The following is a 15220-nucleotide window of genomic DNA, read 5'->3' on the forward strand; positions in this document are numbered from 1 at the left end:
AGTCTAAGAGAATTAGTTATTCAGGCCATCTAATAAGAAACGGAGAGAGTACTTCGTAGGCTTTCTGTTTGAAGTTAAAAATAACAAATAAAAAGGGTTAATTCCATTTTATACCCCTAAACCATATAGTTCAATGTAATCCAATTAGCCAATTTCTGACCATTAGGAAATTGGATTAATCTTTTCTATGCTTATAGTGTATACACTATTAACGTTAGATGAAAGATAACTATGCAAAATTTGAATTTGAAATTCAACTTTTGTACACATGTTATGAATCAAACGGTGATAGTGCATACACTGTCAGTGTATATAAGATTTATTCAAAAAAATTAACATGGCTTATAAAGGACCCTTTCACCCTTTGGTAAATTTCTCCATAAAATGCCCCCTCTGCCGAGAAATGGTAACATTTTTAAAAATTATATAAAATTTTTAAAAAAAATTATTGTAACTTTTTTTTTATATAATATGATGATGTACGTGAGTTAAAATGATAAAAAAAATTAAAAGAAACATATTTATCATGTAAACAAACAAAAATATTTCACAAATAAGCCTCAATCCAAACAAATCCCAACTTTTTCCCTCCAACTTAGAGCTAAATAAAAGAATTTGCAATATAAAGGATAAGGCCGAGTCATCCTTTCTTTTCATGATCTCGTGTTTTCATTTCATCAAAACCTCTCTCTCATTTCAATCGTGCTGTTGCATCCATTTGAGGATCTCACGTTAAATACTCAAATCTCTCAAATTAGGCCACTCCAATGGCTTAATCTTCTCTCAAAAGCTGCCGCAAAAATCTAAATTTGCATTTCTCTCTCAAACCACCTTTGAGCCTTGTTTGTTGAAACCTGGTGGAACGGGACTCACCAAGGCACCCTATACCTTTCCATTTGGATGTATCCTATCATTAATTCACATACACATAAACCAATCATGTGGACTCATTTTCTTTAGCAAGTAATTCTATTGACCTATCACTACCTCCGAATTCCATTCTATTGGACCTTAAGCTTTTCTTTTGTTATTAGGTCATTTTTATTGCAATAATCTTAGCCAATTCTTGTGAAATTGGATACTTCAATGACCTATCTTACCTGACTCTATCGATCCTCTATAGATCCTTAGTAGCACCTTTACTTTGGTATTAGATCATCTTCATCGCCTTATCTTGGCCATCCCTTTCCTTTTGGTATTTGATCATCTCTATCAGCATATCTCAGTTATCTCAAGTTTTAGTAAACAATTGCCTATTCAATTTTTCTGCTTCCCATTCAAAATTGTTATACAACATATGTAGCAGTAGTATTTCAATAGAGGTGCTATAACTCAGGGTACTGTTAAGCTTTTGAAAAATTCATATGGTACTCCATCTTACAGACATTCCAAAGGAAAACTTATTTTAAACTATTACAAGACCATGAGACCTCGATGGAAAACTAGTTATAAACTTTGTATCGTAAAACGTTTGGCAAATGAGTCTTAGCCACTTAGCATGCTCAGAGCATGAAAAGTAAGAAATAACAGTGGAGGTGAATGCGTTAGTGGAGCTGGAAGGTACTTCTTTAGGGGCAAGATCCTCTCTTCGACTCTGTCCCATAATAAGGAAGTCCAGCAACCACAAAGCCATTGCACGCCATCTAAAAAAATTTTTCAATTAATATTTCGCTTACATCATTAACACATTTTTTAACACACCTTTTTATCTCGCATACATCATATCATAAAAAGTGCTACAGTAATTATTCCAAATAATATTTTAAATAATACTCTATCCAAACAAACATTTACTTTGTCTAGGATAACAATCGTCAATGTTCTCCATAGCAGAAGAAACAACTTAACAACAAAAGTATTTCCAAGTGGTGTTATTCTTATCAATGAGATCAACTGTTGGACGAAAAAATTTGGATAGGAGATTATTTGGGATAATTTATTGAAAAAAATACTGCAGCACTTTTTTAATATGATGTATGTGAGATAAAAATGTGGCTAAAAAATATGTTGATAATACAAACAAGTCGGTATGTGTAAATAAAGTGCAAACCAAACACACTAAACTTGGCCTTTATCAAGCATTTTCCTATCCTTGATTGAACATTTAGAAACCGTAGATGTACAAGATATGATGTATTTCATAAATGCGCAGAACCTAGACCCCTAGCATACTACTTCTTTGCTTTAGCAAACCTAAGGCAGCGATATTTCTCTCCACTAACTGTGATTTCAAGAGCTCCATCTTGATTATCTTGATTTGATGCAGTTCCCATCAGCACACTTTTCTCTTTCTCAAGGATTTCTCTTTCCAGCTTTAATCTAGCTTCTTGTCGGGCAATCTCCGCCTGAAATAGAAACATCATTAAGCAAGAAGTTTAAAGAAATTCCATAGTGTGGTGGAAATAAATATTGAGCTACAAGGTATGAAATTGACTTCAATATGACAAAGTAACATGGATATGAAGTAATGGACTAGTAGTATAGAAAGACAAATGAAAGAACAGATGGGCTCTCATACAACCCATCATAATCCAAATTGCTAGGCGCTAGGCAATCCAAGAGTATAAAATTATTACATGACATGAAAGACTCTTGAAAGAATACTACTATAATTGGACAAAAATGTTTCTGCCTTTGTAGCAGTCAACATAAATACTTGATTTGACTCTTTCTTGAACTTGGAATCTCCCAAGATCTCAACCAGTCCAACTCTTCATGGAAGGAAAAACATATATGAGTGGCTTCAATCTAAATTCCTATTATCAACAATTTTGAACCTCGAGCAACCACCACTTCACAAACTGTTTCATAATATTAGTTGACACTGAACTATCGGTAATAGGTTTATTATGAAAACAAGCTCATTTAGTTACAATCCACTAGACTAATCCAATATTTAATTAAGGAATATGCTTTTTGAAAAATCCAAGTTTTCGAGTAGATCCTATGTAGAAGAATTTCATAAAGCTCCTCTGTGTTCATGTGTAAACTTCAGTCTGTGCATAGTCTGCGAAATAATCAAGCAACTATTGCCTGCTCGAGGCCTCAACCCAAAAATCATGTAGACTCTAGATTCATAGAGTGTTACCCAGGTTCAAAGCTTTGTCTATGGAGATTCCATATAACCTCATTCCAGGCTTCTTAGTAGAATTAAATAAAGAATGGGTAATAGAAGAAGGAATTGAGCCTCAAATTACTAGCATCCAGAACCAAGTCTAGCTAGAATATCAAAATATAATCTCTTATTGAATGGTTTAGCAGTTGATTAATGTTGTAGGAGGAAAAGAGACAGGGAAACAGGACATAAAAGATTTCCAAGCAAAACGACTGCATATCTTTAGAAGTTTTAGAAGCAAAGAACAAAAAAGAAAGAAATGTTGGTGAAACAAGGCTCACATAATAGGCCATTTGTTCATGTTTGGTAATCAATGTTGCAACAAAGATCATGTATTAGAGGATCAAATAGGATTTCAATAAAACCCACTTGCAAAGCTTGCTTCATATCAGAATGAAATACATGTTATTCTTTCATTTTTCTATTGCTTTCTTCTCTCTCACTTCTTTTTATTTTTCTGAGTTGCAGCATTTGCCAAAATCTCATCAGCAGCCTTGACTAGATTAAGGTGACTTGGTGAGTTATACCCAACAAAAGTATCAATCAGCTCTACAGTTCAAATTGTTCAAATATAACGTCAACACCAGCCAAAAACCAACCAAAAAGGGGGCAAAAGTCGACTATTATAGGTGATGGTGCCAACATAGCATACTCATCTCCATTCCAACCTCCAAAATATCACCATATAAACGGTCCTCTTATTACTCTATATCCCTCTCCAAGTTTGGATCTTTCTACAACATCCCCTTTAACAAATTCAATACTATAATAAGCTTCCTAAAACCACTCCAATCTAGTTGTCAATCAACAATCAGCCAAAAAATTGTCCAAAAATGAGCATCCTAAATACATCCTTATTGTCATTTGAAACCCAATTAAATCAAAAAGGGCAATAAACCTGCCACCTGATACAACTGATGCTATCAACCCAAACACAAAAGCAATTTTTTTTATGGGGAGGAAGGACAGACAAAGAAACTGATTATGCAATCAATCTAATACCTACTAGACCATATCAATAGATTGTTACTACATTTATAAAGCAGGAGAATGGGATTGAGTTAAAAAGAAAAGAATAAAATGGCGGCATTTTTTCAAACAAAAAAAGCATATAGCTAATTACCAATTCGTGGGAAATGAATTAAGAATAATCGAAACATGATGAATTGGAGGTAAAGAAAGCAACCAACAAATGACGATGAACATGGGATAGGGAATGCTGTGCTAAAGAAAAGGTGATTTACAAGTTTATGGTGAAGGGTTGGGCGGGTGGGGGTGTTATGGGTGGTGAGGGGTATGGGTAAAGTACCTTACGACGAGAGAGTTCAGCCTTCCAAGCGACTTCACGCTCGGCGACCTTGCGTTCCCATTCCTCAATATAACTCTGCACCTCCCTCTCCTTCATGAGTCAGTCCTATATGTTCGCGTCCAGAGCCTTATTTAGCTCCTGCACAAACTTGTCCACCACCGTCTTTATTTTTAGAGACATTTTTATCAATTCTAATTCAAATAACCCCAAGCTGCTCTGCTGCTTAGTGTTTTCTCTGATGATGACGACGACGACAATGATGAACAGACTTTTCTTAATTTCAAGGCCCCAAACTATCAAATTATGAATCCCAAAAAGTTGCTTTTTTTGACTTATTCTTCTTGTTTGCGAGTCACAATTACCACCACAAAGAGCTCCATTTCATAAATACTACTGTTTAATTACCTTTTTTTTGGGTGTTTGAGGGGAGGGGAATAAAACCCAAACCAGTAAAAGAAATATGCTAGCTGCAGTACCTGTTTCACTATTTATAAATCAAAAGAGACGATTGCCCATCTGAGGATCGATTTGATTAAAGAATGACCCTAACCCTAACCCATATCCAGTGGACGATGACAAACTATAGCCTCTATGGACTTAAAAAAAAAGTAACACCTTCTTGTCGTTTTTTCTTGTAGTTGTACTAGTACTTTCACAGTTCTTCTCGCTCGCTTTTCTGAAGGCCCATCTCCATTTGTGGTCCAGTTTCATTTCCCCTAGATTTTTCTCCTCCTTCTTTTTCCCTGGAGTACGTTTTTTCTTTTGTTTTTTTTTGGGTTAAGTAGGAGGTCTTCTATTTTTTTCCTTACAATGGGGGTCAAGCCCGTTACATAGCGACTAATCTAGGTAAAACAACACCATAAATATCTTGTCCCAATAGTTTTTTGAGATGGTGCGGAGGGTCCCTAAAATTAGTCATTGTTGGAGCCAAACTTCTTCCCATCTTTGCTAAGTAATCTGTGCATATATTCCCTTCACGCCATGCATGAACTATTTGATAATCTGACTCTTTTGTTAGCATACTCCTTGTCTTCTCAATTTGATTCTAGTGTTGGCTATCCCTTGTTGCTTTCTTGATTAGTATTATGACTACTCCTAAGTCCGTTTCTAGGATTCCTTTCTTGTACCCCTTATTCACTACTAATTGGATTCCCAGTAGCACACCCCATAGTTCTGCTGCTACATTACTTGTTTTTCCAATATTTGCATTGAATCCTGCTATCCATTAACCTTGCTCATTTCTTAGTAAGCCTCCTGCAGTGGCACTTCCTAGATTATGCTTAGAAACTCCATCAACATTCATTTTTACCCATCCTTGTGACGGCTTCTCCCAATAGATATATTTCATCTCTTTAGCCACTTGGAACTCTTTTTTAGTTCAACTCCTATGCCACTAGGGCTTGCTATACTATATGTTATCGGTGTACCTTCATCTTTCTTACTATTTCTTGGTGCACTTTCTCATTTCTTGCTGTCCATATTGAATGGGTCACTTGTTGAAACAACATTGGCTAGTATACCTTTTTTTGTTTCCTTACCATTTAACATTCCAATCAATCCAGTGTATTAGCTCCTTCGATTTAAACTGTCTCCATTTTAATTGGTATACCATATCCTGCTAACCCAATTACAGTCCCTCAGGGCCTGAATTGCATTTTCTCTCCTTTTTCCACACATATAACAATTCCCATCTATATGAAGATGTCTTCTGTATTTCTCTGCATTAGTTAATAGTTGACCATGTCTTGCTAGCCACAGAAGAAATTACCATATGTTTGGGCCTTTGAGTTTCCATATCTTCTCCTAATTGGGGTCAACTTGTTGTAGTTCTTCCATTTGTCTATCCATCTCATATACTGATGCAAAAGTTCCCACTTGGTTCAAGTCTCCATGTTAGTTTGTCTTTGTTTGTTGGATTTTCATTTACTCTAATGGGCCTAACTTCCTCCATCTATTGATGACTCAAGTATTGTGCTAATAAAGTCCAATCCCAGTTTTCATTAATACAATAGTCACCCACCTTTTTCATATACTCCTCTTGTGGCACCTCCTTAATTGTACTATTTATTATTAGCTTCTGTAAGACCCATGGATTAGTCCAAAAATTGATAGTTCTCCCATTTCCAACCCTCTTTATCAACCTTTTAAGCATGAGTTTCCCCTCTTCTACCATATTCCTCCATATGTGCAACTTCCTAACTTTCTTTTCCATTGGAAATCCGTTGTCTCCCTCATATCTTTTTTTAATTACTTTGGCCCATAGCACATCTTTCTGTTTCAAATACTCCAATTGGTTTTGGCCAACAATGCCCTGTTTATACTTTTCAATCTTCTGACCCCCAATCTTCTTCTACTCCTAGTTTGTGTGAGAATGTCCTAGTTTACCATATGTATTTTTCTTCTTTCAATTCCTTTTCCCCAGATAAATTCTCTACTTTTTTCTATTTTGTTGGTAATCATAGCTAGTAACAACGTTGTTTGCATTGCATGTGTTGGGATTGTGGATACTACTATTTTTACAACTATAGTTCTAGTAGCATAAGACATGCATTTGCTTTTCCACCCTTGCAGCTTCATATTCACTTTTTCTATAATTTCTAAATACAATCTCTTAGTAACTCTTCAGTGTAGCAATAACATTCCCAATAACATTCTCAGAGCAGTACAGATTAAACTTCTTCAAACTCATACTCTTTCCTAAAGCTTCACAGAGCTTTGCTAGCATTGCCCGTATCAAATTTGAGATCATCTGTAAAGAAAAGATGTGATATTTCTAGCCCCCTTCTTCAAATCTTAATTGGTGTCTAGCTTCCTTATTCTACTTTGTCTCAAATTAGGTGCACCAATCTCTCTATGCAGAGCACAAAAAGGTAAGCTGAAATGGGGTCACCTTGCCTTAGTCACTTGTTAGGAATGAAAGTTGGAGTTCTTTCTCTGTTCCACAGTTCCTCCATTGACAATACCTAGACACAACTCATGATCAAGTCAAATATATCTATAGGAATTTGCATCATCTCCATGTTTCTTTTGGGAAACCCTAACTTAGTTCATCGTACACCTTCTGCAAATCCACCTTTACTGCAACATATCCTTTCTTTCCTTTCTTTCTTCTCATATAATGTATAACCTCCTGTGCTATTATCACGTTATCCTCAATTTGTCTCCCCAGGATAAAACTACACTGATTTAGGGCTATTAAATCCTTTATCAATGGTCTCACTCTATCCATAAAGATTTTTGTCACTACCTTATAAGCAACAATGCATAAAGATATGGGCCGAAATTGTTTTATATGCTCTAGGCTGGGGATTTTAGGAATTAAACCAATTAGTGCACCATTTATTTCCTTAGGCTTGTATCTATCTTTGAATGTGGAGTCTACAAAGTCTAGTGTAGATCCACTGACCGTGCTCTAGAACTTTTGGTAGAATCCTGGAATATTCTATCTGGTCCCAGCAACTTGTCTGCTTTGATATTAAATATGGCTGTTCTGATTTCCTTTGGCACCACCCTTCTACTCAAAACTCACAATCTTCTTCTCTCTATCTATGGATAGGAACCCATTATTAATATGTTGTCTTCTACTTGTAGCATTCTCCATCTCATATAGTTTTTAGAAATAGCTCCTGACCATCTGTTGCAATTCTCCTCTATTGTGCTGCCAATTTTCTTTATCATCTTTCAGGCATGCTATTCTTCTTTTTCTTCTTTTAATGATTGCTATAGTATGAAAATCTTTCATAATTCTTTCCCCATATTTCAGCCAATTGACCTTTTCCTTTTGATACCAAAATGTTTCCTCCTAGTCTAGGGTGGAGTTATACTCTCGCAATAGCTTCCTCTCCAATTTCTCCAGTTTTGTATCTGGGCCCCCATCGAGTTTCCTTTGCCCCCCTCTAGTCTAGCCAGACATCTCTTTTTCTATGGAATATGTTCCCAAACAACTCCTATTCTATGTCAGTAGATTCTTCATAAGATTTTCATTCTTCATGCTCAAATCTCTTTCTGTTTGTTTCCAGATCTCTCCAACTTATTTTGCTAGTTTTGGATGACTAAACTAGGCTAGCTTAAACTTTCCTGCTTTTTTTTTTCTTTCAACCTTCTTAGTTCTCTCTCCATTTCCAGCAGGAGTGGATGGTGGTCTGAATGTGTGCACATCAAGTGCTTAACTTCAACATTAGGAAAATTCATATGCTAGTCAGAGTTACACATGCTCCTATCTAGCATTTTCCTTACATTTGCTGTTATTTTCTTCCATTATTCCAAGTAAGTGCTGGATCTATCTATCCACAACTGTGCATACACTCTCTTAGTGTTATCTGACTCGACTATTGAAAGGGTTTTCCTCCCTCTTTCTTCATGGCCTTCACTATTTCATTTAGATCTCCAATAATTAGCCATGGAAAATTAATCACACTCCCCACTGCAACTAAGAAATTCCCTAGTTTCCTTCTAATAGCATCATTTGGAAACGCATATATAGCAGACAATAGCCATTCTTCTTATTCTTCTTAATAACTGCTTTAATGATTTGTTTATTTTTTGTTAGAATTTCAACTGTTACCTTCTCAGGATCCCAAAATAGCCAAATTCCACTTAAGAAATCTTGTGCCTCTACAGAGGATCTTCTACTCAGTTTAGACATATGGATTATCCTCCCTGCTTTGAAACTAGGTGTTCTAGTCTCTACAAGGATTGTGACCACCCAATCACCCCTTAGAGTGTAACCTAAAGTTTAGCGGACCGCTTACCCAACTCTCGTCAGAACTCACTCACTAATATTATTTTAAAAAATAATATTAATCCCAAAGTAAACATGAAACTTCTCAATCAAACATTACAAATTATCCAACTTTTCAAAACATTCATATTTATATGCGTAACTAAATGAATAGACATACAAATTGTTCAATCAATTCACTAAGTACAACTACAGTGGTAATTACTTAAATTGAAAACTGCAACTCTTAAACTTACTATTTTTTGGATCCATAATTCCAACCCCTGTTAAGGAAAACAAACTAAAAAGATGAGTAAAATCGAGTGAAATTTCAAGAAAAACATGCAGTCAGATTGACAAGATAACAATCACATATATCAAAATCTTAAAACAAAGAAAACAAATAATTACAATCGAAGTCATTAACAGTTTACATATTCAAATAAATAATTTAACATAGTAAGAAAAGGATACAAGTACTGATACGGTGGTTCCCGCCAGATTCTAGATAAAGTACTTAGTCCCATTCAGGATTCAAGTGCTGATTCAATCGATACGGTGGCTCCTACCAGATTTCAGGCGTAACACTTAGTCTCGTTCAGTATTTCACTTGTAATTTAAAAGGATACATTTGGCTCTTGCAAGCTAGTTCCAGCAGCGTTTTTCGAGTCCGTTGACACTCCATCAACATTTGAAATGCAACAATAAATAATGCCTGTAGATCACTGCTTTATGCCAATTTTCATCCATCGATCATCCTCTTTTATTGGGCTCAAACACCTCAAGTCAAATGAGTGGTAATAATCGAGTATATTGATTTCAGAGGATGCATTTAGTGGATTAAACAAGAAATAGGATCCATGGTTTGTCAATTGTCTCGATCAAACTCTTGTTGGCTCAATTTGACTAACTAGCCGATAAGGTTTGGGATCCTAATCACGAGTATAGTCTATGATATAACATTTTCAACCAACTATCAAATCATGCACATGTATATCAGTTCACTGTAAACAGGATAACAAGAGTTCAGTCAAATTAGGTCGAGTACAATAAAGTACACACTAACCTATTCAATATCAAGTCAAGCAAACTTGTAGGTCGAGTGCGCTAAAATATACACTCGATTTTGAAATATCAAGTCAATATATCTAACAATTTCAAACAACAAGCCACATGAAATATCAATCAAATAAATCACATGGTCCTAACATGCAGTTGAAACACTCACCGACTTATCGCAATCTTTACACTTCAATCACAAGTTTGCCTCCTTGGCTACTCTTGAATCCTGCGATCATATATAGTAGAGCATGCGAATAGTAATTGTATACACCAAATTTTTGATTTGTTAACTTTATTTGTTTGATTAATTTAATCTTAACTTTATTTGTTCCAAATCTAGGGTTTTTCTTTATTTTTGTTTTATTTTATGTTTATTTTTATTTTTATTTTGTTCTGGTTTATTTTATTGTTCATTTTGGGTTTTCATACTAAATTTTGAAAAAAAAGAAGAAAAAGAAAAAGCATTCAAAAAATATGATTTAGTCGTTTGTAATTTAAATTTAATGCTTTCTTGAAAGTGAAAAAAAGAAAAAAGTGAAAAATGATGAAAAATGAAAAATGAAAGAAAAAGATTGAAAATGGCAATTTTGTTGTTTTAGTTTGTTTATTTTGATGTAAAATTGTTGTTTTTTATTACTTAGATTTTATTATCATTTTTGTTAAATTAATCTCAAAAAAAAAAAATACGCGACATTGTTGCTGCGTTTTTCGCAGCTTTGCAAGGAGGGGCTCAGGAGACCTTAGGCTGCAAATATAGAAGAGATGTTTTGAGTGTTTAGGGTTGGGATGTCCCAGATAAATAGATAGAGGATTGACAGCCGCAAGAGGGGAGAGGTTTTGAGAAAGCAACAAAAAGAAAGGAGGGGAGCAGCCGCAAGGGAAGGAGCTAGAGTTGGCGGCTGAGTGAAAGAAAAGCTGAGAGAGAGTAAAAGAGAGGGACCCGAGAGGGGAGTTAGCCATCGGTTGAGAGGAAAAGGAAAGGGGGGCTGAGTAGGGAAAAAATAGAAAAAGGAAAGCTACGGGGGACTTGGGGGGGATGACGGCTGGGTTGATGAAAAGTGGAAAAACCAGGGAAAAACAAGGGGGAGAAAGAGGCGGCTGGTTGAGCAAGGAAAAGGACATACCAGAGAGAGAGCTAGAGAGGGTAATGGCGAGGTTTTTGAGAGAGAGCAAGAAACCAGAGAAGCTACGGGCAAGAGCCGAGGGTTTCAGAAACGGGAGGAAGAAAACGTCTTCGGGTAAGAGCGAAGAAAGCCAGGGAAATCTCGGACAGTGAGGAAGACAAGAGGAGAACAAGGGTTTCGCAGGGATCCGTTTTGCAAGAATCCGGATTTGGGTTTAACTCCTAAAAGGCCAAAGGGAAAAACAACCGGAAGACCACCAAATCTGGCCGTGAAGGAACTGTACTCTCCGCTGCACCAATTTCGGTTTCAAACGAAAACGCAATCTTGCTCGGCCCAGCAACTCAGGTGATCGTTCTTGCTTATCCTTTTTTTGCTTTAACACTATTTTCATGAGAATGCAAGCCCACAAGCCATGAACCTTGCGTTATTCTGCTGCTGTTAATATTTTATAGTCATGAATACGACCGTATCATTCAGATTTTTATGAACATTAAGTGCTGGTCTTTTCAATCATTTGATGCATCTTCGTTAGTCTCTAATTGGTCTGACCAAAGGAACAAGAGAATAATGGCGATAATCTTGCAATTACGAATTAAAAGCCTCATTTTTTTTAGTTAGTTAAAATCATAATTTTTCTCCCTATTTACCTTGTCAATAGCCTTCTCGACATGAGTTGTCTAATCTGGGCTGGTTGCTGCCATGTTAACATAGTCATGTTTTTTTTGTGTGGCTTGCCGAGGCTTTTAGTCAATTTGTGAAGCTTGGAGTCTGCTTGTTGTGCGATCGTTGTGCGATGCTTGAATTTACTGCAAGTTGCTTTTGTTTTTCTGCATAACCGCGGTCAGTGACATGGTTGGATATGTTGGGAATGGACAATCGTTTTTTGGTGAGGTTAACAGTGTGGGTTTGAGGTTATAGCATTTGGGTTTGGTTAAGTGAATCAGGAGGCTTGGCTTGATTTTATTCCACATAGACATCCCAGCATCAAGGAAAGTCGCGGCAATGTTGCAATTAGAAAATGCAGAAATGTTTTTTGATGTTTGCAACTTGTTTCTGGTTTGTTTTGGTCAGAAATTAGCATGAATGCAGATCATTTTTGATGTACTTTTGAGTCCGAAAACTCATGGTATGATATTGTTGAAATTGCCAAATATCTAGGAGTTGTGCACTTCAAAGGAAAAAACGCAGCAAGGGAAAGCTGCTGCATTTTTTCTTTCTTTTCTCTGCCGCGTTTCCTTTCCTTTAGTTACTAGTTAAGTTTTGCACTTCAGTTTCATGTTTGATCTTGTGTTGAGGGAAGCAAGGGAAGGTTGGTTGTTGAGTTTGCATGTTGAAATGTTTGGATCATGTTCGAACACTAAAAATTCTTGCTGCATTCTGTTTCGGCTGCATTCTGTTGCTGCATTCTTTTTTACCTCTGGCAACTATCATTCCAGACTTTCTGTTTTGATTTTTGCAAGAGAGGTGGAATGGTTGGGTTGATTGATAATTGGAGAGTTTGTGTCTTGTGATTGATGTTCATTGGTAATGTTAAGGTTGGCATTGAAACACAATAGGTTGCAGCAAAGATGTTAGCTGAAACTTTGTAGAAGCATAAGCTACGTGGGTTGCATGCATTTTGCATGAGTAATTTTCTGAAATATTTACATTCCAACCCCCCAAGTCTCCCTTTGTTGCACTAGGACCCAATCAATTGAATAATTTCATCAATTTGGTCCTTGGCAGCTTTAATTTTTGCAATTTCATTGTTTGTTTGCTTCAATTAATTACCATAGCTTGTTTTAATTGCATTTAAGTCATGACTTTAGGGGCTTTGTACCAAGTGAGCTTATGTTTGCTTATTTTCTTTAATTTTTCCAAATAAATTGGTACCTTGACCATTTCTTTTATTTTGGAGAATAAATAAGTAACTTCACTCCATTAGAGTTCCATTTCAAGGGAGGTATAATTTCTTTTATCCTTTTTTGTCTCTCCTATGTGATCCAACGTGCTACGTGAAAATTGCATGTCTACTTGCTTTCCTTGTTTTTCTTTAATTCCTTTCTTTAGTTCCTTTATTTCATTTACTTTTGCTTTTTATTTAAATTATTCTTTTATGGGGTATGTGTACACCTCTTGGCTTGTAATAGATAGGGTTTGAAAAGCACTTGATGAAGACCTATTGAAGACGTGTGCCTAGCTAGCAAATGTAATAGATCCATTAGTTTGGTTGCTTGCTTTTTGTGGCTATGTGTTAATTTGCTTTATTAGTTTCTTGCATCTAGTCGAGCATGCTAAGTGTTATGTGCTATGTGTTTATGAGTGTTTGACATGTCTACTCGCTTTCCATAGCCATGAATGAATGTGATGGATGAATGTACGTTTCCACTAGTCCAACGCTAGTAGGAATTCATAGAATGAGCTAGTCCAACGCTAGACCCTTAGGGATTTCTCTCGTGAGTCCATACTCGCATGTTTCACTTCATTTCATGCATTTTTCTTAGTTTTATCCTTTGGCATGCTCCTAGAACCTTTTTCCCCTCATTTTAGGATTTTTGCACCTCATGCTAGTTATAGGGTACATTTGCTTGAACAGTCCCCTTTCGATAAGGGAAACGAGCGAGTGTGGCTACAAAATAGCCTTAGCACGCTAGTTCTCCCTTCTAATCGAAGGGAAAATTAAAGTCACAAAGTTAGGACTCCCCGTTCCCGTCTTGATGCATTCCTATAGGATTCATGCATTTTACTCATTCACATACACTTCTACTTTATATTCTAACCCTTTTTCCACATTCTCACTTCACACTACTTTGATTTTGCACGTTTTCACTCAACTACTTACACTTTATAATATCACTCGCACACATGGATTTTATGTTATCTCACATACATTTTCACGTTATTACTTTACTCACCTTACCTTGTAAATACATTTGCACACCTCCACTTACATCTTATTTTTTTTATTACTTTTCTCATTTCACACAAGCTCACATTTTCACATGGCATGCATTCCACTCATTTTTACGTCATTTAGGATTATGTGTGACCTCTCCAAAGGATCATTATTGGGCTTCACAATTAATGTGATTGGCACCATTCAACCTTTGAAGAGAAATTTCCCCATGTCCCCCTAGGTCTAGGTTTGTGCATTCATATAGTTCATCCAACATGCGATACATACCTTGGGTAGAAAATTAGGAAACGTGGGGCTAAGTCACGCAACTAGCTTTGGCTAGGGTAAGGGAGTGCCTTAGGCTCCGCCTTTGCCTTCTCCCTTACCAAACGTGACCCCTGATCCCTTTCTTTGGTTATGTAGACCTAAAAGTTTTCAAAAAGGGTTTGTTTACTTTTTCATTCAAAAACAAAAATCATTTTTGGGTGACTTGGTACACCCTAACTCTATATCAAGTGGCGACTCCATTTTTCATACATAAAACCCTTTTGAACTTTACTTGACCAAAACCGTCGCATTTTACAATCCCACGGTCTTTGCTTTCACTTCTACACACGTTCACACACACTACACACACTACTCTCACACCACATCAAAAAGTGGGGCGCGACAGTAATAAGGCTTCTAAATTACATCAAGATCTAAGATCAAAAGCGACTAAACCTGAGTTTTTAAATCACTACTCAAACTGTCAAATTTTCAACAAACATATCTCATATTTTTCTTCAAAATTCACAAAATTTTCTTGTTCAATTATAGTGAAAAATCACGTACATGATAGATCAATGTCTCATGCAAAATATAAAGTAAAAGTAGGTCAATTCTAGTCATGAAATTTTAAAAAAAAAATGTGGCAAGACTCTTGAGATTCAAAATTGAAAATTTTGAGAAATAAAACATTTTGGAGCAAATCAGTTTCTTCCTCGTAAATTTCGTTGTTTCAATAATCCAACAT

The 15220-nt window shown here is 36.1% G+C and overlaps 1 protein-coding gene across 1 annotated transcript; it reads right to left on the bottom strand.

The window, feature by feature from the left end:
* Window positions 1-1992: 1992 nt before the first annotated feature.
* Window positions 1993-5315, bottom strand: LOC113708072 (uncharacterized). Its single transcript, XM_027230529.2, has 2 exons — window positions 4425-5315; window positions 1993-2345 (listed from the first exon to the last, which is right to left on the bottom strand). The coding sequence occupies exons 1-2, from the start codon at window positions 4518-4520 to the stop codon at window positions 2172-2174; spliced, it is 270 nt and encodes an 89-aa protein (XP_027086330.2). The 5' UTR covers window positions 4521-5315; the 3' UTR covers window positions 1993-2171.
* Window positions 5316-15220: the final 9905 nt, after the last annotated feature.

The sequence above is a fragment of the Coffea arabica genome, chromosome 9c (assembly GCF_036785885.1).
Source record: "Coffea arabica cultivar ET-39 chromosome 9c, Coffea Arabica ET-39 HiFi, whole genome shotgun sequence".
In the NCBI taxonomy this organism is placed as follows: Eukaryota; Viridiplantae; Streptophyta; class Magnoliopsida; order Gentianales; family Rubiaceae; genus Coffea; species Coffea arabica.

What these genes read in the sequence shown, in the direction of transcription:
- LOC113708072 (XM_027230529.2), bottom strand. Translation starts at nt 4,520, where the DNA reads ATGAAGGAGAGGGAGGTGCAGAGTTATATTGAGGAATGGGAACGCAAG. An exon ending in CTGAACTCTCTCGTCGTAAG is followed by an intron (nt 2,346 to 4,424) that starts GTACTTTACCCA and finishes TTTCTATTTCAG; the next exon opens with GCGGAGATTGCCCGACAAGA.